The sequence below is a fragment of the Desmodus rotundus genome, chromosome 9, assembly GCF_022682495.2.
Source record: "Desmodus rotundus isolate HL8 chromosome 9, HLdesRot8A.1, whole genome shotgun sequence".
NCBI classification, from domain to species: Eukaryota; Metazoa; Chordata; class Mammalia; order Chiroptera; family Phyllostomidae; genus Desmodus; species Desmodus rotundus.
In genome coordinates, this window is record NC_071395.1 from 106664862 (window position 1) to 106687338 (window position 22477).

Here is a 22477-nt window from a genome sequence, read left to right on the forward strand (position 1 = left end):
TCCACGAAGCTGTTTGCATGGGGGCTGGGCCCACAACTGCCCTGTTAGCCTCCACAGCCAGCCCTCGGTCGTAATTGCTGTCACCCCCAGCTCTAGCTGTCACTGCTTTTCCAGCCCTGCCTTTCCCGCTCACCCCCAGAAGACTCGGCCCAGGTTCTAGTCTCTCCCAGATCTGGGCAAGGAGAATCTTAAGTTTCCTACTTCCCTTCTCCCCAAAGATCTAGTGACCAGAACCCAGGGCTTGTTCCAGCCTCTCCCTTCACCCTCTTGCCTGGGGGTACCTTTCCCCTCCAGATCCTCTGCAAACGGTCAACCTCAGCTCCAGCAGAAACAGCACCCAGGAGCCACGGCAGGAGTGGTGGGGGGCAGGCACACAAGTTAGGGTGCATATGAGTTGTGTGGCTCACGGGGGCAACTGTGGTCACAGAAACCACAGGCCACATGCTGCCTGAGCAAGCCCGGAGCCGGAGCTCAGTGACCCGCCCTGGGAGGCGGCTGTAGGAACTGTGCTGCAGGCGACCAAAAAGCACTGGTCTAGATTTCAAAGTGCCCAGCGTGCATTATTCCACGGTCCTCACACGATGGTCCCGGGACAGGGAAAGGGTATATGAGCCCGTTTTTCAGAGGGAAAGTCAGAGGTGAACTGTCTTTTCGCAAGAACCCATTTGTAACCTAAGTGTCAGGGTCAGGCCCCAAACTCTGATCATCTGCCCCAATTGGCCCAGCTCTTTCCAACCCCAGGTCTTCTCTCAGTGGCAGCCAAGAGCACACAGGAGAACAGGAGACGCGGGGCCTTTATTAGGGGCTGGCATACGTGGTGGAGGTGGAGGTGACATCCCCAGGCCTGGGCCTAGGAACAGGCAGAGCAAAGGGCCCTCAGAGCAGGCACCCAGCCCTCCTTGCCTCCACCAGCAACCCCGGCCCCATCCCAGGCCCTTCTTCCAGCCTCCCCCTGCCTCTGGGAACAGAGCACCAAGAACTGGCAAGCAAGCAGGACCCTCCGGGGCCACAGCTTGGACTGGAATACAGGATCCAGTCTTCTGCCTCCCTGCCATGGGAGGTCTGGGGAGTTCAGTGCACCCCTCTCCACCAGGATAAAGTGGGGGCATTCCTTCTTTCTCCCCCAGAACAAACTCTTGTTTCCTGTGACTGGGGAGAGGGAGTGGGGCTTGGGCCTTTAAGCTGGGCCTAGGAAAAGGCCAGAGGTGAGACCCCCAGGAGTTTCTGAGACCCCACTTTTGCACTTGCGTTGTCTCCGCTTTTCCTTCCCACGGATTCGGGGGATCTGCTCCAAAGATATCTGTGGATTTCAGAGTGAGGGTTCCCCCAACACCGAACTCATCTATATGTACACAGGGCAGCACCCAGGTGGCAAGGGGGCAGCTGCTAGGGGCTAGTAGGAGTAGCCACCCTTGGGGCCAAAGGGCTGGGCAGGGCCAGCCAGCTCTGGGAGGTAGGCGGGGCTCTCGTCCAAGTGGGACAAAGGAACTGTGTCCTCCTCACTGACTGGCCTGTCAAACTCGGCCTTGAGGGCTGGACGCTGATTGTCCGGGAAGGCCAGAGAGAAGAGGGCCTCAGGCTCGCACACAAACTTGTACACGTAACGCTCGCCAGCCACCTGTGGGAAAAGGGGGGCTGGGTCAGTCTCCCTCTGCCCAGGTCAATGAAGGGGTGGGGAGTGGGGCCAGGCAGATGTTTGGGGCACGTTTCTCTCCCATACTGGTTCCTCTAAGCAGCCACCTCCCTCTCCTGTTCACCTCTAATCTCATCTCTCCATGCTTTGGGCTTCTCAGTTACGATTTAGCACTCTTTTTGGGACAGAAAACTTTGGGATTGCCCACAATTTTTTGTCCCTTCTGACTGCTTCATTATCTGCTCCTACAAACTCTGTGGGAATGTTCCTGTCCTGTCCTCATCACCTTTCCACCTGCCGCCACCCTCTCGTCCCCGAATCCGTAGCCCCTGACCTTCTGCATGATGCCTTTCTCATAATAGTACCGGAGCGAGCGGCTCAGTTTGTCGTAATTCATGGCTGGCCGGTTCTTCTGGATGCCCCAGAGCCTGGCAACCTGCGGGGAACAGGAGGGCTTTGGGATGGCGATGCTAGCTCAGCAGAGGAAAAATGGGGGGCAGATCAGAAAGAACACTTCAGACTCTTAGTGCCAAACGCTGAGCTGGTCCTGCAAGGAAGCACCAGCCCACAGAGCCAGGTTTGGTAAGAATTCCGGTTAGGTAAAGCGACGATGATGGTGAAGACACATTCCACTGGTCCCCAGGCTCTCTCATCTCCAGGCCCCATAGCTGTTGGGAGGAGAGGTGGGGACATCTGAGAGGCCCACCTCCTCAGGCTCGATTAGTTTGAACTCCATCCCCCGGCCTGTCCAGGCAATGAAGTGAGCATTTGTTGGGTCATCTAGCAGGGCCACCAGGAACTGCCACAGCTGCAAGGCACCCCGGCGCTGGTAGGGCGGTCCCTCTCGGAATGCTCCAACCCCTTCCTGCTTGATGTCTCCTGGGGAACACAGGAAACAGGGGTGCAGGGTTTGTGTTTTCAGGTGCCCCAGGCAACCTTCTCTCCCAGGGGTCTTCCCAGGCCCTTTCTCATGAAATGTCATGTGATTCCCAGGTGACACAGTCAGAGGGCGTGGATAAGACCCCTTGACCCTCTCACGAACAGTCACTTCTCTGACCTTCAAATTTCTCAGGGACGACACAGACATCATCTGGGAATGGTCGCACAGGTTTCTCATAGCCATAGCCTGGAGGAGGAAGTTGGGGGCCACTCGGGTCAGGGGGATCACTAACGAGACCCCAGAGTGTCTAGAGGGACTCCTGGCCAGGAGACCAACCCCCCACCCCCCATCGCAGAACTCCCTCTCCCAGCCTGGAGGGCTTGGCAGGAAGGGGAGGGCCACCTTACCCACGGTCCCGTCGCCTGGAGAGGGCCCAGGAAAACCCTCTGGGTGGATGTACATTGATGCACACCCAGGGACATCTGGGGGTAGAGAAAGAAGGGTGGCGTTATAGGTGGCTGGGATGGAGATGGGGGCGGCAGGCCTACACACATGGAAGGACTTCCTGCCAGCCTGCTTTCTGGTCCTGTTCCCAGCTGCCTGCCTGCCTGCCACCGGTCCCACGGGAAGTTCACCCAGAGTGGGTGTGAGGCTGGAACCCCTCAGCTCGGGGTCTGGGCCAGAGGGCAGCGACGGCAGCAGCTGGGGCTGGGTAAAGCTGTTCCACAAGGCCCAGGATTCCAGGGAGCAGCTGTTTCCTGTGAGTTGAAGGGGAGGAGGGAGGGATAGAGATGAACCTCCGGGGAAAGGGTTCAGTGTCCAGGTCTAAGACTCTCTTGGAATGGGCTCATCTCCGGTCAGCAGGTCAGATTCCCTGCCCGGTTTGTATGTGAGGGAGGGGCGAATGGAGGTGAGGAGGGTGAGGGGGTTGGGGAGGGAAAGAGACTGCATGTATCTGTATCTGGGGAAGAGGCAATGCGCATGGGCCTGGGTGTTTTTCAGGTCTGACAGCAGAGCACATTCCACTCCATTTCATTCCATTCCATAGGATTGAAACCTCCCCAATCCACCTGGAGGCAGCTGCCAGTGTGAAGCCACCCGTTCAAGTTCCAGCCCCTTCTGCCCTACCCCCTCCACTCCCACCTATGAATGAGATGGTGAAACCTGACACCTCCGGGAGGAGGCGGGAGGGTGGGCTCATTCATGCAACCATTTTGTGAATGGAATTCCTGACTCCATTCAGAGGAAGCTGAAGGGGGAGGGGCAGGAGTTCAAGGGCATGTAACTTGATCTCCTCCGGTCTACATCCTTTGAAGGTCAGCAGCAAGAGCTTCTCCCTCCTCTTGCCTGCATCTCACTGCCAGGCATGGCTCAGGCTTATGCCCTGGGGTTGAGGAGAGGTGCACCCTTCTGGTTCTCACTCGGGTGGGTAGCCTGGGGGTTTGTGGTTCATTCCCCTGCCCCTAAAAAGCTGGGCATCAAAAGGAAATTTGAAAGCTCTGGCCAGCTCTGAGCCTACTCGAATAGCTGAATTTATTTTTCTCCTGCAAGTTTGCAAAAAAGCTCAAATGTAGGGATGGAAACAATGTAACAAGCCAAGGTTTCTGGGCCCTTCCTGAGAATGTCCTCCCTCTGCACTTGGGGCTTTGAACTCCAACTATTAATGAATATGGCTGAGCACATCTCACTCAGGTCAACACCAGGGGGAACTAGAATTTACAGCAGTCCCTACTTCCAGTATCCAACTCTGGCCAGGAGGGTGGGTCATCCATCAACTTTTAGGCTTGAATGGGTTGCGGAAACCACATGTTAACCCTGATTCCCAAGTGGGAACTATGAGCCTGGCTAGTTTCAAGTTCATGTTTCTCCATTCAAATCCCTTTGTATTTTTAAGTGTCTGTGGGGACAGAGGACAACCTATTCATCTTACTCATCTCTGTACCCTCCAACTCCACACATTCATGCTCTCGAACAGTACTTTGGCTTCCGTGGGTAATTAAAACCCCAAACACCTGCTGAACAGACGCAGAAAGAAATACCTTAACTTTCCTACTAAGTCACATACTACTTGAGGGCAAGGGCCTACATCTCATTGATCTGAATATGTTTGCTGAGTGAAAAATGACCATTCTTTTACAGCTACGAAAAAAAGCGAATGGGTTAGAACTGGTAAAAGGACAGGAAGTTAAAAAAGCTTTCGGAAAGACATTCTGGCCACCCCACCCAGCAACCTCACCCCAACCCCTCCCACCTGAAATGTCTCTTACCCGAGTCGTAGGCGAAGTCCGTCTGCTCTTGTTTGATCACCACCCCCGCCCCTGGGTACCTGTGCCCATTGACCCCACCCTGGCCCATGGCCAGCTGTTCGTACAGGGGGTCAAGGTATTCCTGCTTGAAGCTCTGCTGGGGGTAGGGTGGGCAGGGCTCTGACAGCTGGTGTTGGTAGGGGGCGGGGAGGGGTTCCCGGCCCCCTCCCTGAGAGGATGTGAAGGAGTGGCAAATATCCACGGGCTGCTGGAAGACGGAGCTGGATGTGGTTGGAAGGAGAAGGAAGAGAATATGAGATTGAGCCCTCCTGGAGTCTGCCACTCCCAGAGCTTGCAGAGTAGGCTCCAGTGTATGTCTGGGGGGGTGTCAATATCCCTTCGTCCCTACCTCCACCCACCACACCAGGGCTCTTAAGGGCAAGTGCCAACACTGGGATTGACGGAAGACTGCCAAGATCTGGGCCCACATTCCGGGGGTTCTCCTTACCTCTGCTCCCCAAGGTACCCATGGCCAGGGTGGGGCTGGGAGGTGCCAGAGGATCTCAGAAAAGTCCGTTGTTCTGCCCGGGGAAAGGGCTGCAGGGGCGACTGTCCAGGGGCACCAGGGGCAGGGGACTTGATGGCGATTTGTCTAGGAGGGTCATAGGCACTGGAGTTGAGGGGGAGACAGGGGTGAGGGGGGCAGAGAAGCCGGGCGAGCATCTTTGAACCCTTCATCCATCCCCAGACAAGTGAGGGCACAAGGATTATAGAAGAGGAGAAGCTGCTGGGAAAGGAATGGCATGAGCCAGACTCGGCCCCAAATGAACTCTTCTTCCTCTTTCATAAAAGCTGAAACGGGTGTAGTCGTGAGAACACCTCTCTCCAGCCCAGAGCCACTGGGCTGGGTGGGACAGTGGCTTCTTTAGTGGAAACAAACTCAGCCCTGGCCTTAACACACATCCCCTGAAGCCCCTGCTATGGTTTTCATCCTAACCACTCAGACGAAATCCTGAGCTGTACTGCTCCCTGAAAGGAGCTAGGAAGTCCTTTCTGTTGTCTAACTTGCATTCCAGCTGCTGCCTCTGTTTGGGAGTGCCTTCTTCCCTCCTCCATCCTGCCCCTCATGGGTTGGGGGTGGGGGGGCTCACCTGGAATAAAGGCACTGCTCGCCATGGTGGTAGGGGAGTGGCGGCTTCCTGCTGCAGGACAGGGCCGGGTCTGTGCGGGGACTCTGGGGCTCCTTCTTGATCCTGGTGGTGGGGCTGTGAAAAGCTACTGCGGGGATTGGGGGGAGGGGCAGAGGAGGGCCAGAGCGTGTCACAGAAGAGGCAGGAAGAGCTTGTAACACCTTCGGCTCTCTGAGGACCAGCTGGGTGACGGGTACAGCCTCACCCCTCTCTGGGTTTCAATTTTTAGAGATTCATAGTCAGACACTTTGAAAAAGTTTGGCTATTTACATTACGTCTAGTTTTATACATCAGGCGGATGCCCAGTATTAGCCAAAGAAACAGTCTAGAGTTAAACATGTAATGCAGCCCCCACCCCCCACAACAACTTTGTCGGGGTAAGCACCTGCAACCTAGGGCCTGTGGTTTTCCTGAGTGCCCTGGAAAATTCCAAGGGAAAATGTTTTCTTATTTGGGGCTGTAAAGAATCTTTCTTTTTCTGGTTAAGGTTGGATATTAGCCCACTTGCATGTCAGCTGACTAACATTGTACACATGCTCCTAATTATCTGTGAAGAACATTGGCCTTTCCTGTGGTCCCTGCTGGGTCCAGAAACTCCAGCCACCAGGCAGAGCCGCAAAGAACTGGCTCCAAGTCGACAGGGTGAGATTCCGCCTCCCTGCTATCAGGTCAAATGCCTGTAATCAACTGTTCTGTCATCTGCTGTTCTCCATTGTATGTGCCCTGTTCCATTTCATCGATGAAGGCAGTTGACAGCAAAGTATCTGACATTCAAGCAGGATTTTTCAACAGCAGCACTTTTGCCATTTGGGCCAGATAATTTTTTGTGCGGGGTGGGTGGGGGGCGTTGCTATCCCGAGTGCTCTAGGTGTTTAGCAGCATCCCTGGCCTCTACCCACTAGATGCCAACAGCATCTCCCCCAGTTGTGGCAACCAAGTGTGTCTACAGACATTGCCACACGTCGGGAGGGGGTGGGCAAAACAGCCCCCAAGCTGCATGAAAGTAACATAGAATGGTAGAACTGGACTGAGCCCCTATTTTAGAAATAAGGAAACGGAGAATCAGAGAGATGAAGTGTATGCTCCACGGGCACACAGCTAGAACGGAGAAAGCCCCCATTTGAACCAAGGTCTTCATCTCCCACTTATTGCCTTGGTCTTTGAGTCCAAATCCAAGAATGGGGTACCCTGCGCTTTAGGGGGGAACCCACCCCTTTCTTTAGGAGATCAAGTTGATCTTTTGTCATTCTCTGTCCCTATGACTCACTTCCTGCCCTTCCCCACTCCCCATCCCCTTTACCCAGGACCCTCTACTCACAGTTTTCTGAGTGGAAATCAGGAACAAACTGTTCATCACTGTCTGGTACCTGAGCTGTGGAGAAAGGTCAAAGGTGAGTCTGGGTTGAGAAGCCCTGGATGGCAGCCCCTGGGAGATACAATTAAGGCAGCCCTGTAGACTAGCACCCGCCCAGAAAAAGAAACCATCCTTCCCAGGAATACAGGCAACTCCATACCAGGTCCTAGTGCCCTCCGTCTCTGGGCTCCCTTAAGACCCTGGAGGGGAGGCTGCAAATTCCCAGACCTGTCTGAGCAGATTCCAGTCTTTTCCTAGATGCTTTGTCTTTGTTCCCTCCATTTTTCCGAAGTGAAGACAGCCGTGCCCCTCAGAGTTTACAAAGCTCTCAAAGCTGACAGCAGAGTCGCATCTGGGATGGGCAGGCGTCACAGAGAGAATGATTCTGTGGATTTCGAATCCCATGGGGAGATTCTGAATCTAGGCTAAACCCAGGAATCTGCATTTTATAAAACCTCCAGGGTGAAATCTAGAAATCTAGATCCTGAGAAAGGAGATGGAATGGAGAAAAAAAGAAGGTGGTTTGAGAGAAGTAAAAAAGAAAAAGGAAGGATGACAACGGGAGAGGAAGAGGCTGGGGACACTGGGAGGTCAGGTGCCTCATCCTTTTGATGTGCAGCTAGAAGAGAGGAGGGCTCCCAGGGCAGGGAAGTCGGAGGAACATTCCCAGGGTGCCAGTGTGGGTGGAGCTGGGTTTGGGGATTAGGCAGCAAAACTAAAATAGAACAGCAGCTCATCCACGGCCTCCAACCTGGATATCCGGATTGATTTCTGGTTCTGACACTGGCCTCGCCAACTCCTTCAGGTGGGTACACTGCCGAGCGCCTCCCCTGACCCCAGAGTCTTTGTCCACTTTTGCCCCTCTCTCAAGAATAGATTGCAGCAGGAAAGGGGAGGTACCAAGAAAAACTGATAGTCCAGGAAGAGAGTAGCTCAAAATGAGGTGATAAAAGCCAAGGAGACTGCTCTCAGACTGGACAGTGGGCAAACTGGTGGATTAAATGACCAGAGCTGGGAATGGCTGGTAAGGGTGAGGGTCCGAGGAGGCGGCTCGAGAACACCCTCCCTTGTCCTAGCCTGTACGAATGCACACCACAAGCTCTACTGCTCTGCTCCTGGGCACAGGCTCCATAGTTCTTCCTTGCATTTCAGCCACAGCTTCTGATCAGAACTCCTACTTCCGCTCTCACATCCTACAGTCAGTTGTTCTCCACAAAGCCGTCAAGAGTGGACTTTTCTACAACAGAAGTCAAATCGCCACTCTCCCTTACTTAAGCATGGATCCCAAACTCCTGCCCTTGGGCTCCAAGGCCCCGCAAGCAGGGTCTGATGCTGCTTGCCTCTCCCAGCCCTTTACTCTCTGGAGCTCTGGTCTCCTTTTGGGTCCTCAAAGCTGATCAGCTTGATCCCTCTTCCCCAGATCTTTGCCTGCCTGTGTTTTCTGGCCACTGATGTCTCAGCTCACTTTGTCACTCCTCAGAGACCTTCTCTGCCCATCAGACCAAACTGGTCCCCCCCAGCCCTTTCTTACATCTGTTTCACTTTTCCCCCAGCACGTATGGCTACCGGAACTTATTAACTTCTGTTTACATGTTTATCGTCCATCTCCTCTACCAGAAAGTTAAGCTTTCTGAGGGCAGGGGCTTTATCGGTCTTGTTCGTTCATCTGATTCTCCGATACCGCAGGAGCAGGCTCTGACTCAGAACAGACCCTCAAAGCAGGATTTGTGGACTCTTAATAAACATACAGTGACCCCTGTCCTCAGGCTGGTGGGAGCCAGCAAGGTGGGACTGGGAGCAAGAACCGAAAAGATCTGAATGAGCCAGCTCTTCCTTCACCCTCAGGGTTCCCCCCCTCCCCCCCCACCGAGTCCCCTGGGGAAAGCCTCTCTCACAAGGGATGCTTTAGGCTGTGGCAGGAAAATTCTTCACCAACCTGCTTTAAGTATCAGAGGTGCCAAGTGTTGTCAAAGAGACGTTACAGGTTGCTGAGTTCTCGACAGAGGGATTGGGAGGAGGGGGTTTAAGAATTGGGAGCCACCAGCAGCTAAAGAACTTAGGGAATGCGAGCACAACACAGTTCTCAAGTGACCCAACGAATCAGTAGGACATGAAACCCCTGGGCAAAAACAAATAAAACGCACGGGCACGCATTTTTCCGAGCGCCACTAGGCACCAAGGCAGCCCTTCCCCAGCTGGCCCCAGCCAAGAATCTGGGGACACTGTTCACACAGGGTTGCCCAGCCCCCCCCATCTCATCCCACTGGTCCGGGGCGGGGTCCAGGTGCAGGTTTGGGAAAAACACTCCGCAGGGGAGCAAGGCCCTCGTTCAACCATGCTGTGTCCTCTGGCCTGAACACTGGGGCCTGGATGGGGGTGACAGAAGCAGGATGAGCAACCTTTCCCTCCCTGCTACTTGGGCAAAAAGGACCCAGAGGTGGGGGTGCAGACCACGGGGAGGCTGAGCTCGTGGGCCCCCGCTGGGGCTTCACTAACTGCTGCTTTCTGCTGAGGTAATGGGCTGGGGGCATCTCCTGCTGGCGTCACACGCCAGCTCCAAAGACCCTAGAGAGCCCTAGGGGGCATCTTGCCTTTGCTCCCACCTCAGGCCTGAAGGTCTGACCAGAAGCCCCTCTCCTCAGCCCACACCCCCGGAGAGGTGGTGCCATCCTCTTCCAGGGCCAGGAGAAAGCGGGGCAAAAATGGGCTAGGGTGCGAACCCCAGTCCCTGGTTGGCCCTTCCCTATACCACTGGCTTCTCCCCACAGGGCAGGAGAGGGCCTCAGTCACTGAGAAACTGTTAACAAAGATAGGAATAGGAACAGTAACACTGCACCTCCCGTTCCTGGAGAGCAGGGGAATTTCTAATGCCCATGTTTGGTCTTGATTGAACGCCACTCTCTCTATTTGTTGACTTGGCTGAGTTCTGGCTGCCAAGGCTGCGTGGTACAGTCTTCCCCCAACTCCAACCTGGCACGAGGGTTGAGTTTATCTGCCTGAGGACATGGCAGGTGGTGAAGGATAGGAAAAGTGCCAAGCTAGCGTAATGCCCAAAGAGAGAGAAAATTTTAGGGAACATCCCTCTAAGGAGGAGGGGAGGGGCAGCAGAAGAGGAGGGGCTTGGGACCTCCCAAGCAGGGCTCTCGAATTAGAAGGTTAAACCAACCAAGCAGCTAAGCCCAGCCCAGGTTAGCCACCCACAGCATAGGCCCCATCAGCCTCTCCCTTTCCTAGGGTCCAATAGCAGGGGAAAGGCACCTCTTAAGGAGTCCTAATGGAGAGGCAGGGAGCCATGCTCCAGAGCTCCTGCTCCAGCTTCAGCTCTCACCCTTACCCCGCCCCAACCCTGGCAGTCTCTGTACTGGAAGGAACCAGTTCTCTGTCTATGGAGGGGACAAGAGCCTTCTAGAAGGGAAGGAGACAGAAATATGTAAAAGGAGGTATTGTAGGTAAGAAAGACTAGGGGAAGGGATTAACCTCATCTCTCCCCACGACATGCTGAGGCGCTGGCCTGCATACACACGGATTCACACACACCCTGATTCCTTTCACTTCACAGCAGCACATGAGTGAAACACCCCCACGCACACCCTTCACACATGGGGGCTCCTTTGGATGTACAAAGACAAAGGGGGAAACCAAAGGGCAAAGAGACTGTAGACCTTGGAGGGGGACCGGGAAGCGGAGGGGAGCAGAGACCCATCCCTTTGAGAATCTCATAAAAGGTAGGGATCATTCTCTTTCTAAATAACCCACATTCCTGTGTGGGGGGAGCACCCCGACAATGTTACAGTGTCAGAGGGCTCAAGGACCCCTGCGACTATTCTGCAGAGCTTCTGGGACTCAATGGACCCCAGCCTCACACAAAGGACATGTATGAGTCCACGTTCCTTTCCACCAAATAGACCAAAGTCATTGTCCCCGAGTGTTCACCACGAGCCAGGAAAGGAATGCTGGACCAGAAGCAGCACACCTTTTACCGTAACCAGGCACAGCCTGGGTTCAGCCTGCCCCAGCCTGCGTTTTCCTACAGCAGCCCGATCCTTTCTCCAGCAACTCAGCAGACTCCAGGCGCCCGAAACCAGACATGCCCTCTTAGACTCAATTCAACCCCCTCACTCTGTCCAGAAAACGCCCAACCCCAAAGATCTCTGAACCGCCTGCCCCCACAGACCCCCACTCACGCTCACCCCCAGTGATGCCCGGACACCGCACTCAGAACCCACAACCACACTGGCGGGATCCAACCTGGGCATCCCCCCTGAATTTTTCACAATCCCTCCACCCCCACCCCCACCCCCACACTCTACAAGGATCTGCTTCTTGTCTCCACACTGGGGCTTTGGGGAAAAAAATCAAACTGAGGGAGGGCAGTTGGACTCCAGCCCCCATTCCTACTGACGCGCCCCATTACTGGCACGTTTCCAAAGAAGCTAGCCCCTCCCTGCCACCCCAAAAGTCCCCCTGGGCTGTAGAGGTCACTGACCTGGTGGGAAGAGGCAGGAGAGGAGGCTGGGGTGGTGCTGGGATGGTGCAGGGGGACAGGGCCCCGGCAGCTGCATCTGTCTCCGCAGAGAGAGTGAGAAGGAGCGAGTGGCCTCAGCATCCCCCCCTCAGGCCTGGCCATCCATCGCCAGCTGGGAACCTGAGCTGCTCCCTCAGAAGGAAGGAGAGGGAACCAAGGAGATCCCAGCACCCACCCCCACCTCCCCACCCACTGGATTTAAATGTACAGATGCTCCCAGGGCAGCAGCCTGAAACACACACTTGCTGTCACACTGACACATGCTGATAGACACACGTACAGTCTCTAGACCCCCACTGCCAAGGGGTGGGGCTTCCAAGGTTGAGAGGCGATGAGAACATTTTTCTCCCGTTCCCATTCCGAACTCAGGCACAAATGGACCAGCTGCTGCCAAAATGCCAACCTCTGAGCCTACCCCTAAATCACAGCTCCCGGAGCTGCCCATTGTGGGGAGCGCGGGGACCCCTCAGCTGACAGACAAGGAGCCTGGCGGCCAGACAGAAATCAGGCGTTGGGAAAGGAAGTCTTTGAGAGACTGTGGAAACTGACACCTCTGTGTTCTTCAGCTCCAGCCCAGCTCTGGAACCTCGGAAGCTCGGGAGGAGGATGGGCAGGCTGGGCATAGCTCTGCTTTTAATCTGGAGCCGGGCACCCAGGACTTGGAGGAGTTGGGAAGACGTGCACAGTACCCTCAGCACCCCCAGATCCCTCCAGCACCCGAGTAGCCGGTGAACCCTGAATTCCACAAAATATCTCAAGCACTTGCTCTGTGCTCAACAGTCATTCTGTTAACATATATTTTTGGGGATACCACAGTGGTGAAGACAGATCTAGTCTCATTCCAAGGCTCTAATCAGGGGTCTTCCCCTTCTACCCCAAGCTTTTATAGCGGGTTCAGTGGAGCTCAGATGCAGCTTCAAAACCATCACCAAGGATACCCAGGTGGAGGGCTGGGGAGATTCTAAGAAAGAGAACCCCTTCAAAAAGGCGTTCCTAGTGTGGTTTCTTGGTTTTCAGAGTGTTAAAGGGACACTAAGATGGGGGTGTTAACCCTTCCCCCTCAGAGACTATCTAAACATCATTAGCCTTCTACCTGCAGCCTGGCCAGCGACACCCTCAGGCCCCACGAAAACACACCAATGACTCCAACCAGGAGACCCCCAGAACACGCTTCCCCACTGAGCCAAGGCCCAGCTACTGACCCCACCTCAGCCAGCTTGCAGCTATGGCTAACCCCCTGGGAAACAAGCCGGGGGGGGGGGGCACGGAATTTGCCTGGGGTGGAGGAATTCAGGAGAAAAGGAGGAGGGAGGATCGGTTGCCATCAGAATTACAATCGAGGCTATTGGGGGGAAAAGGCGGGGGGCTCTCAGCCTTCTGACAAAGTGCTGTAAAAAAGAATTATTTAAACTTTTGTTGTTCTTTGGCTCAGACAGAAAATTGTTTGGCACTGGTAGCTGGGAAGAACAGAAACCAAGGGTTTAGGTAAAAATCAATGTTTTGGCAACTCCTGAAGATAGGTAACAAATTAATTGCTCTTTCTCCTCATCCTCTTCTTCCTCACACCCCTTCCCCCCACAACACACCCCAACACACACCGCAGCCCGGTGGCTGCTGCCAAACAAATTTTGCAAATGAAAATTTCAACCAGGAAAACGGGCCTGGGGCCAAGTTCCATTCAAATAAGCAAATACCCCACACAATGGTCTGATTCATCCCCAGGCCTGGTTACACAAGCCTTGCTCCGGGTAGAGAAAATAAATATCAATATAAGTGTCCACATTGGGCTCTGGGGAGAGCAGAAAGGCTGGGGAAGTGGGGAGGGGGGCTTGGAGAGCTTTTTGAGGCCAGGGGGAGAGGAAGTGGGCTAGGTGGAATACTGGGGTAGCGAGCATCCCCCACCACAGTCATAGAAACGGTCACAGAACTACTCACCTTCAGCGAGCCACGTCTCCTGGAAGTGACTTAGATCCTGGAAGAGATCTGAGGGGTGAATAATGGAATTGGAGGTGAGGTGGAGGTGATGGTGAGAGAGAGGGCGCCCCTGTGAGCCCCGTGAGCCCCTTTGGGGTAGTAGGGGCCGAGAACGATCAGTCCCTTGGAGGGTGTCTTTTTGTCAAAAGGGCGGGGGCTACAGGATCGGATCTCTTGGCGTCTGTGGTGGAGAGGGGCGCGGTTTGTCTCTCTGGCTCTTTACCTTCGGAGTCGGGGGGCGGCAGGGAACCGGGGTCCATGAGCTTCCCCTGCGGGACCATCAGCGCTTCGCGCAAGCTCCCATTTCCGGGTGATTTCTGCGGGAAAGGGGAAGAATGCCCCAGAGTCACCCTGAGGCCGGCTGGTTAAGAGGGTGGGACTGGGTTTCCGGGGTGACTCAGGGGCCGGGCAACCCAGGACCCCTCTAGGATCGCGGGGAAGGGGCTATGGGGCTGAGTGCAGGGCAGGGGCGGGCGTGGAGGCAGGCGCGGCGCTCACGCTGCAGAAGGTGTAGGGCACTTGCTGGTCCAAGTATCCGCCTTTCATCCTCCGCTCCATCCGGCCGCTCCCTCCGGCCGTAAGTCCCGGGCCCCGCGCGGGGGCAGAGACCTGGGGGCGGGGGAGGGGGGTCTGCGTTCGCGCACCGTCCTAGGGAGACAGCGGGATGGGGGTGGGTAAGGGCGATGGGGAGGGAACCGTCCCCAGGCTCTGGGTCCGACGGCAAAACTTCTCCGACTCACTCAGGCGATGGGGGGGGGGGGGGGTTTCCGCTTGCTGAGCTGAGCGCCGCCACCACTCCCCTCCCGCCAAAGGAGGTCCCACCTGCTCCTGGGAGTCGGGGTCGCTGTTTCTGCTGCTTTCTGAAGCCCTGCTCTGCCCAGGCTCGGTTACATAAGACGTGTGTGTGTGTATGTGTGTGTGTGTGTGCGCGCGCGCTCGAGCGCGGAGGAGCAGGCGAGGCGCGCACCATTCGCTCGCCCACAACTCCCGCGCCCCCTCCAAGTCTGTATGCCAGCGCCTCCCACCACCCATCCTGGAATCTGCAGAGGTGGCGGTGAGAAAGTTGGGGGGGGGGGTGTTGGCGGTGAGGCGGGGAATCACGGACACTCTCCCTCCCTCCCCCTCCCGCAGCCTCACCTGAGGCCGCAGTTTCTGTGCGGGAGCCGCGGGCGGGTCACGAGCTTGCCCCGGGGCTGCAGCGAGGGCCGCGGGGCTAAGCGGGAGCGAGGCGGCCCCGGCCCCTAGTCCCCCGCGCACCAGCTTGTTTTCCGGGCGTCGCGGACAGTAGTGAGCCCGGAGGGACCGCTGATTGGTGCATTTCCTCTGCCTCAGCTCCGGCTTTCTCTCCCCTGACCCCCCCACCCTGTTCCCTTTGTTTCATTGACTTTTGTGAATGAAACCCCAGGGCCGGGCACGCCCGCCAATCCGGAGACTTGCTTCGCCAAGCCGGGGGGCGGAGTTTCCCAGCATCGGGGGCCAATCAGAACGCAGGGACTGCTTCCCGGCTTCATTCACTGCTTGGGCTCTCATTCATAAAAAAATAAACTCGTGGCCGAAGTTCATTCAGAAAGAGCTGAGAGAAAAGGAGGGAAGCGGAGGACCCGACGGCTTCTCTGCGGGGCTCGGAGTGGCCTTGGGTCTGAGGCTCAGCGAGCCCCTCCGAATGGCGTCTGCACGCGTCTCTGCATCTGCATGTACGTGGGAATGTGAACGTGTCTGTGTGGGCGCCCTGGGCGGAGGCGAGCGGACTTGTGTGCCCAGAGGAACGATAATAACTAGCATTTATGAAGCGCTCCTCTTCCACGTGTTCATTTCATTCCCGTAACCTGGCGAAGTGGCTCTATTGTCTCCATTTTACAGAGATGGAAAATGAACACTCAGAGGGGGCGGGGACTTGGCTGAGGTCACTCAGTCAGCTTTTGGGGTTTACAGTTCGCCATCGCCGGCGTTCTCCTGCGCCGCCCTTTGAGGCCACAATGAAATGAATTAAAGCTATGTGACGAGAGCTAATACACAGTAGGCACTCAATGTACGGAAGCTGGCATGGAATCCAGGCTTTTCCTCAAGGGCCTGTGCTCTGCAGAGCGTTCCGTGACCCACTTTCTACTGATTGCAGGAGAGGCCCTAGCCTGGACCTTTGAAAGGGCAGTTCCCTTCAGCCATCTTCCCTCTTATCCCAAGAGCAGACACAGGATATTAGGGAGCAAGAGCCCCAAGGGATCTGATGATCTGAGGGCAGGACTGGTTTCAGTTCTAGACAAAGTGCTGGTCATAGTCTCTGTCACCTCATTTATTCACTTTATTTCACAAACATTTATTGTGCCAGACACAGTGCTGGGTGCCAGACAAGCAGCTGTGACCAAGACAAGCACTTGGGAGTCGGGCTGCTTAGGCTGCAACCCTGGGGACACATAGGACATGAAGTCCCCCAGGACTTTTTCTGAGATAATTCTCTGGGTCTAAAGTCTATGCACTTATTTGAGGAGAGCTTGATTTTGCTTCCCGTCTGTTTAGAGAAGGAAATGACACATGCGAGCTCTTTCAGCTGGTCAGCGCCCGAGCAGGGACTAGAACCCCCAACCTCTAGCATCTGTCTAGGGCTCATTCCACAAGATCATTTTGGGAAAATGAAATTCAATTTCCTTCTTTCTGCTGCTGAAATATTCTTTAGGGCTCATGTCTACTGCCGCTCTTCTCCAGAAAGCCTTCCAGATAGCCTGAATCAGTCCCTTAAGGACCCACAACATTCTTGCCTATGTCTCTGGTGAATATCTTTTGTTCGCCAGATCCCTGGCAGAATATCTTTTATTCTGCCTCAGGATATAGTCAGCTCTCCAGGGCCTGGAGGTCTCATTTGCCTCTGTAATCCTTCCCCCAGCCTGCTTCTTGCTTATGAGGGTCCCATGAAATACCTGTTCGTGAATAAGTACAATAAAGACAAAACTAGTGGAGCTCAGCAGGAACCCTGCCCAAGAGAGGAGAGACAAGCCCAAGCAGATCTCAGCTTTGGGCTGAATGGAACCAGTTTAGGGAAGAGCTTGTGTCTCTGGGCCAAGAGGAGTGGGGGAGGAGGACAGAGGACTCTTCCTGAAGGCAGCTTTGATATCGGCTTCATGACAATGAAGGACATTCTGGTGGGTCCCAGAGCAGGCACTCCAGCTGGGGGCTCTTTAGAGGTCCCCAGCTGGTTCTGAGTTCTTACCTTGTATGGAGAACTGCTGGCTCCGTGGAGAGTAGCTGCTCCACCCCACTCCCCATCCGGGGACCTCCTCCGGCTCAGCATGCTGCTAAGTGAGACAAGGTGCCACCGCTGCTGTCGCCTGGCCTCCCATTCCCCTCCCAACGCCCAGACTCAGAGCAGCGAGCTCTCCAGGGGGAATGTCCGAGTGTCTTCCAGGGCTCCGGGTACTTGGGAAAGGAAGGGACAGAGAGGCTGGAACTTTCTGTCAGAAGTCACGTCACAATAACCACCATCTCCTTCCTTGCTCGGCTGCAAGGACTGGACCCGCATTAACTCGTGCAGCCTACACAGCGGTCCTGTGAGGTGTCATCCCCATTTTACCAACGAGGAAACCGAGGCCTTAAAAACACTCCTCAACCCCAAGCGTCCACTCGACAGACTGAGGACACCCCAAACAGACTTATGGGTACATTTTGAGGAAACACAGGGCAAGCCAGGTGGGGGACAAGCCTGAGCCAGAGAGTACACACGGACACTGCCGGACAGGGGGCTCACAGTGGCCCCCTGGACACACACAACATACTGCCTGACACCCCCTTCACACCTGTGGTGGGGGTTGCATAGGTAAATGTTTCCTTCCCTTTAGTATATTGGAGCTGGACTCTAACCAGCTTCGCAGGAGTCTAAATTATAAAATGTAAATCTGGGTTTTAAATATGCAGATGTTCATGCCAAGGCAGCCTGAGGCTTCGTTCTGGGATGTGAAGGAAGGGGAGGCTCTTTGAGGCACCTGGATCAGACTAAAAAGCTCAAGAGTCTTAGAGAAGCAGGCTCTCCCCGGGGGGGCCTTCAGGTAAAGCAGCGGCAGGGGGGCCAGGTGACCTGTACAGCCTGACTGTGAGGGAGGACAGAAATGTCTTCCAAGGCCTGGCTTCCTCAGTGTCTGCAAGAGCTAAGAGTCCCAAGGCTTAAAGGATGGGGCTCAGAGGGCCACAGAGGGACAGGTTGGTAAGGCCGGATGACTGAGACAAACAGGGGTGAGTAGTGCCCTATAATCCTTCAGTGTCTGCCAGGCTGGACTTATCACCATGGGAATGAACCGGAGAGCAGGGTCAGGGGGTGGGGATGGAGGAACCCGGGGTCTTCCCACCGGCTGGTGAGTGAGGACCGCCAAGAAAAAAAAGTGCCGTCCTTGAACTTCCTTTTGATTGTGTCTCGCAGCCCTGTTTTCACATCGCTTCCTCCAAACTGCCGATGTCTGAACCCGGGGACGATGGGTGTGCAGCTTCCTGAAACACCCACCTACAACAGGGTGTGTGTGCATTTGTGTGTTTGCTGAGGTGAGGCTCTGCCAGGGTCACCCCAGAGTAGGACTGTGAAGAACCGCTGCTCTGTGTCTTTTGTCACAGATGGCTTTACAAGATCACAGATATTGTCACTATTATTACCTTGAAAATGGTTGGAAAGGTACCACTTTTGGAGAATGTGCTTGACAACAGATAAGGGGTCCCTCCCACTAGGCAGCTGGCCAAGGAGCCTGTGGGGCTAGAAACGGAAGGTACAGGGAAAGCTGGTGTCCTGCTCACCTCCAGAGGGCGCCCTGGCAGAGGAGAGCTGTCTCAGGAGAAAAGATGGAAAGATTCGGCCTTGGGTGGAGACTGGGCCTCCCTGTCCCTAGTGTTGTGGGGTGGGGTGGGGGGCTGTCCTCAAGAAGCAGGAGGAGACGATTACCCCAGCCTGACTCCCCAGGCATCTCCTGCTGCAGATGGAGCCAGCAGCCAGGATTTCGAGGTGGGGGGGTTCTGGTTCCCTAATCGGGAGTGACAGCTGTCATATTCTCAGGAGCAGAACAATGGACACAATGACACCGATTGGCCAAGCCAATCCCTGGGCGGATTTTCCGATTCCTCCCAGGAAGTCACCTTTGAGGGGTCTGTACAGGAACTTGTCAGAAACCCAATGAGGATTGCTGACATACTTTTAAACAAGGCTGAGTAAGTGGGTCCTCCTTTCTTCTGGAATATTGTTCCAGGAGGAAAGGTTGAGCCTAATGCTGGGAATAGAGTCTGAGGCCAAAGAGAGACCAAGGGTGCCCCGAGGAAAGTAATTTTTCTTTTTCGACGGTGCTGGTGACTTCAGCTTTTCATATTTGCTGCCTCCAGGACCCACCCCAAATGCAAAGCCGTCCTCGTCCTGTTCTGTCTCTTCCCCTATCCATTCGGATTCCAACCCTCTGCTTTTAGACGGAGCACCCCAGCTCAAGACAGGACCTCTCTGAAAGCTGCAAGACAGAAGCTTCTATTTTCCCTTTGGAAAGTTTTTCCTTTCTTTTGACGAGAGAGACACACGGACAGACGTCAACGGACTGAAGGATGGCAATGGAATCGGTGCCAGTTGGGCCGAGTCCAGGATGCTCCGTTTTTTAATTAAGTGCAGACTTGAATTATGAGGGCCACAGCTCCCCCGGGCGGGGCTCTGCCAAGGGAAGGCGATTTCTTTCTTTAAAGATTAAACGCCCGTTTATTCTACGTAATCTCTCTCAGTTCTCCGAGAGTGTCTATATTTGCTTTTGTCATCACGAATAATGAGCGATCTAGTGGATGTCCCAGCTCGCTAGGGCAGCTGCGGGGACCCCCATAGCTGGCAGAAGCCTGGGAACTTGACTCATCCTGGATTTTTGTTTTTTTTCAGGAAATGGTGGTGGGGGTGGGAATTCCTGGGGTTTTTTTCCCCTGAGTTTGCTTCCCCTCCCCCAGACAGAAACTCTTTCCCCCCTTTTGTCCCTGTCTGTCCCCTCCCCACAACCAATCCCTGACTGCCCCTGAGGCTCTAGGGCTTTCCCTGGGGAGCTGCTGCTGTGGATTTATTTCTCCTGTTGATTCTCATCTGTCTAGCTGGCGACCCCAGGCCAGATTTATCTGGTAATTTACAGCCACAGGTGTTAATTTATGGTCCGGGCCATGGAGCTGGGAGCCCAGGAAATGATGCTTCTCCTGGGGCAAGGCGCCGCTTTCTTTCCACTCCCTGGAAACCGAGCACCTGGGTGGAGAAGAGCGTGGCAGAAAGGAAGGACTTTGGGGGACATGTCGAGGGGACACAATTCCTGACCAGAGGAGCACCAGGCATCCTGGATCCCAGCTGTAGTTTCCAAATTACTGTGTTCCTGTTCGTGCTTGACACTTGGTTGTTTTCCTTAGTTTCTGCAGATAATGTAATCTTATTATACTTTCCCAGCATTCCTCCGAGTAGGTATTTTTAGTCACATTTCATAGCCCAGTACTCGAAAGTTTGGAGAACAATTTGCCTTGGGTCACCCAGGGGTGGGGGAGTGATGGGACCAAACTACCCTCAGATTCCCTGTTCCTGGGTTCCACTCAGCTCCCCGGCAGCTGCTTCTGAGAGCCAAGTAGAGACAAAAGCACACGTTCTTACCAGCCTGGTCCCCCGCCCTCTGGTATCCTGACCCCACCTGACCCTCCCCTCCCTGACATTTCCTTTTTATGTTCTTTTTTTTTTTTCCCCCCCTGTCTACAAGTCCCACTTTCCTGTTAAGAAATACCAGTTAGGGTCTTGTTAATTGTGTGTCTTCTTAGCGGGTGGTTTGGCATTTTCTTAAATTGCACATGAGACACGAATGTCTCCCACAAAGGGAAAACTGAAGGGGGGTGGTGGTGGTGGAGCATCTTGCTCCCTAGAAATTGAGAATGTAAAGTATATTTAATTAAAATGATAAATCTGATTTTCAGTTTTGTTTTTACTACTGCTGAAACTAATCTATTTTATGCACGTTTGCAGAAGGCTGCAGCCATCAACTCAGAGAATATTAGGGCTGTGAGGCACCTGGAGATCTTTCTGGGCCAAACCCTCCGCTTTAGAGACAAAGGACCTGAGCGTCGGACTGGGGAAGGGACCCCGGAAGTTCCAGTGATGTGCGAGGGGCTGGTTCTTCCCTACTTGAACCCACTGGTGTATCTCAAGGGCAGGAGTAACTTGGTTCTCCTCTCTCTTTCAGTATTCCCTCCTCCCCCCCAACGCTGGGGCAAACTCATGTTGGGAGGGGCTCGACCTCTGGGGCTCCTTGCACCACCTCCCCATTTGGTACCCAGTTACTTCTCTACCCAGTTCCTTCCCTCTGACCCTGTGTGGCTTCCCAGGCTGGATCCTTGCTCTGTGTGGATCTCACTTGGGGAGATTTTACATTGTATTTGGTTCTGTATTTTTCTCTGCCTTGCTGCAAGGTGGAAGCCAGGCCTTTGTCTTTCTTTTCCCAGCTATGTCTGCATAACAGAAGCCACGGAATTCACATCTTATGTTGCTTTTGCTGAAAACACGGCTGTAAATGTTGTGAAACGTTTCGTGATTTGAGAAAGGTGAACATCTTGAGCAGCAGTGACAGCCACATGGTATAAAATTCAGAAGCTGTTTAATGATCTCTGGTTTTATTTTAACTTCCTAGAGGCAGCCAAGATATTCAAAGTCGTGTGCACGGCTGGTGCCGTAGACCATATATATTTATACCACAATTACAGATCTCACACGCGTACATCAGTCCCTTCTCCTTTGCTTACACAAACGGTGCGGAACTGCGAGCCCTGTGGCGTGAACAGTTCAAGAGCCGAAGGAACTTCGTCCCGACAGAGCCTCGCTTACCCGGAGATCATGTTGGTCAAGAAGCAATTTATGCAGCTGGACTGGAACTTCTGGAAGTTGTTCTATGTATGTTAGGATGGCTGTCTTCACTCCCGCACCTCCCCTACAATGAAAAATAAAGACAAATTCTATGGGAGGGGCTTCAAGGCCCCCAGGTCTAGTGGCTGTTGGATGTCTGAGCTTCTACCCACAAGGGGCCCCACCTTCTTTGGCAGAGAAGTGGGGGGGTCTAGTTAAAAGGCAGGAGGTGGCTGTCGAGAGTGGGGGGATTGTGGATCCTGTGCTAGTGTGTATACGCAGGTCACAGTGGTCACTGCTTCTCATTTCCGCAAAGTTGGGAGGCTCAGTGATTTTTTCAGAATGAGGAATCCCCTCTGAGAGACTCTAAGGCTGTGCCCAAGACAGCTGGCGCGTCCCGTGGGTGACATCTTCCTGGGGCCCAGAGAGCTGGCTGCACAGAGAGAGGACACACCGCTGTCTCCGTAATTCGGTTTTCACCGGAGACCTTCTTTGTCTGCTTTGGTCCCGACCCCAACTTCAGTTCAGTCTCAGCGAGTGTTTTCCAAATTATATGTGGTACAAAAACTTGTTCTTGGGGCCCAGAGGCTCAGAAATGAGTCAGGCTCCTACCCCTATCTGTGGAACCTGTCCTCTGGCCATGGGATTGTGGGGGTGGGGTGGAGAGAAGCTACACATCCTCAGTGATTTGTGCAAAAGCCGGAGGGCTCCCTTTCCTGGGAGGAAGAGAGACCATGAGTGGCAGCTTTAGTTCCAAAGATCCTTTTCCTTTCACATCTGTTGCTGATACCATTCCTTCCCCGAAATCTTCCTTGATACACTTATT

General features: G+C 54.4%; 1 protein-coding gene and 1 long non-coding RNA gene across 10 annotated transcripts; one reads left to right on the top strand and one right to left on the bottom strand.

Annotated features, from left to right (window-relative positions):
- Window positions 1–776: 776 nt before the first annotated feature.
- ETV4 (ETS variant transcription factor 4) lies at window positions 777–15150 on the bottom strand. 9 transcript variants are annotated; one of them, XM_071219394.1, is made up of 13 exons: window positions 14940–15150; window positions 14301–14450; window positions 14026–14119; window positions 13764–13811; window positions 7268–7321; window positions 5911–6034; window positions 5268–5429; window positions 4781–5040; window positions 2921–2995; window positions 2691–2759; window positions 2340–2512; window positions 1968–2069; window positions 777–1618 (listed from the first exon to the last, which is right to left on the bottom strand). In XM_071219394.1, exons 2-13 carry the CDS (start codon window positions 14358–14360, stop codon window positions 1394–1396), a joined length of 1446 nt encoding a protein of 481 aa, XP_071075495.1. In that variant the 5' UTR covers window positions 14361–14450; window positions 14940–15150; the 3' UTR covers window positions 777–1393. The 9 variants fall into 9 exon arrangements, with proteins under 9 accessions (XP_071075495.1, XP_071075496.1, XP_045045911.2 ...); XM_071219395.1 differs by having other exon boundaries at window positions 5268–5411; window positions 5911–6037; XM_045189976.3 differs by having other exon boundaries at window positions 5911–6037; window positions 14301–14411; window positions 14940–15149.
- LOC128779178 (uncharacterized) lies at window positions 13574–21730 on the top strand. Its single transcript, XR_008425070.1, has 3 exons — window positions 13574–13837; window positions 18205–21386; window positions 21513–21730. It is a non-coding gene; the product is annotated as an uncharacterized lncRNA (long non-coding RNA).
- Window positions 21731–22477: the final 747 nt, after the last annotated feature.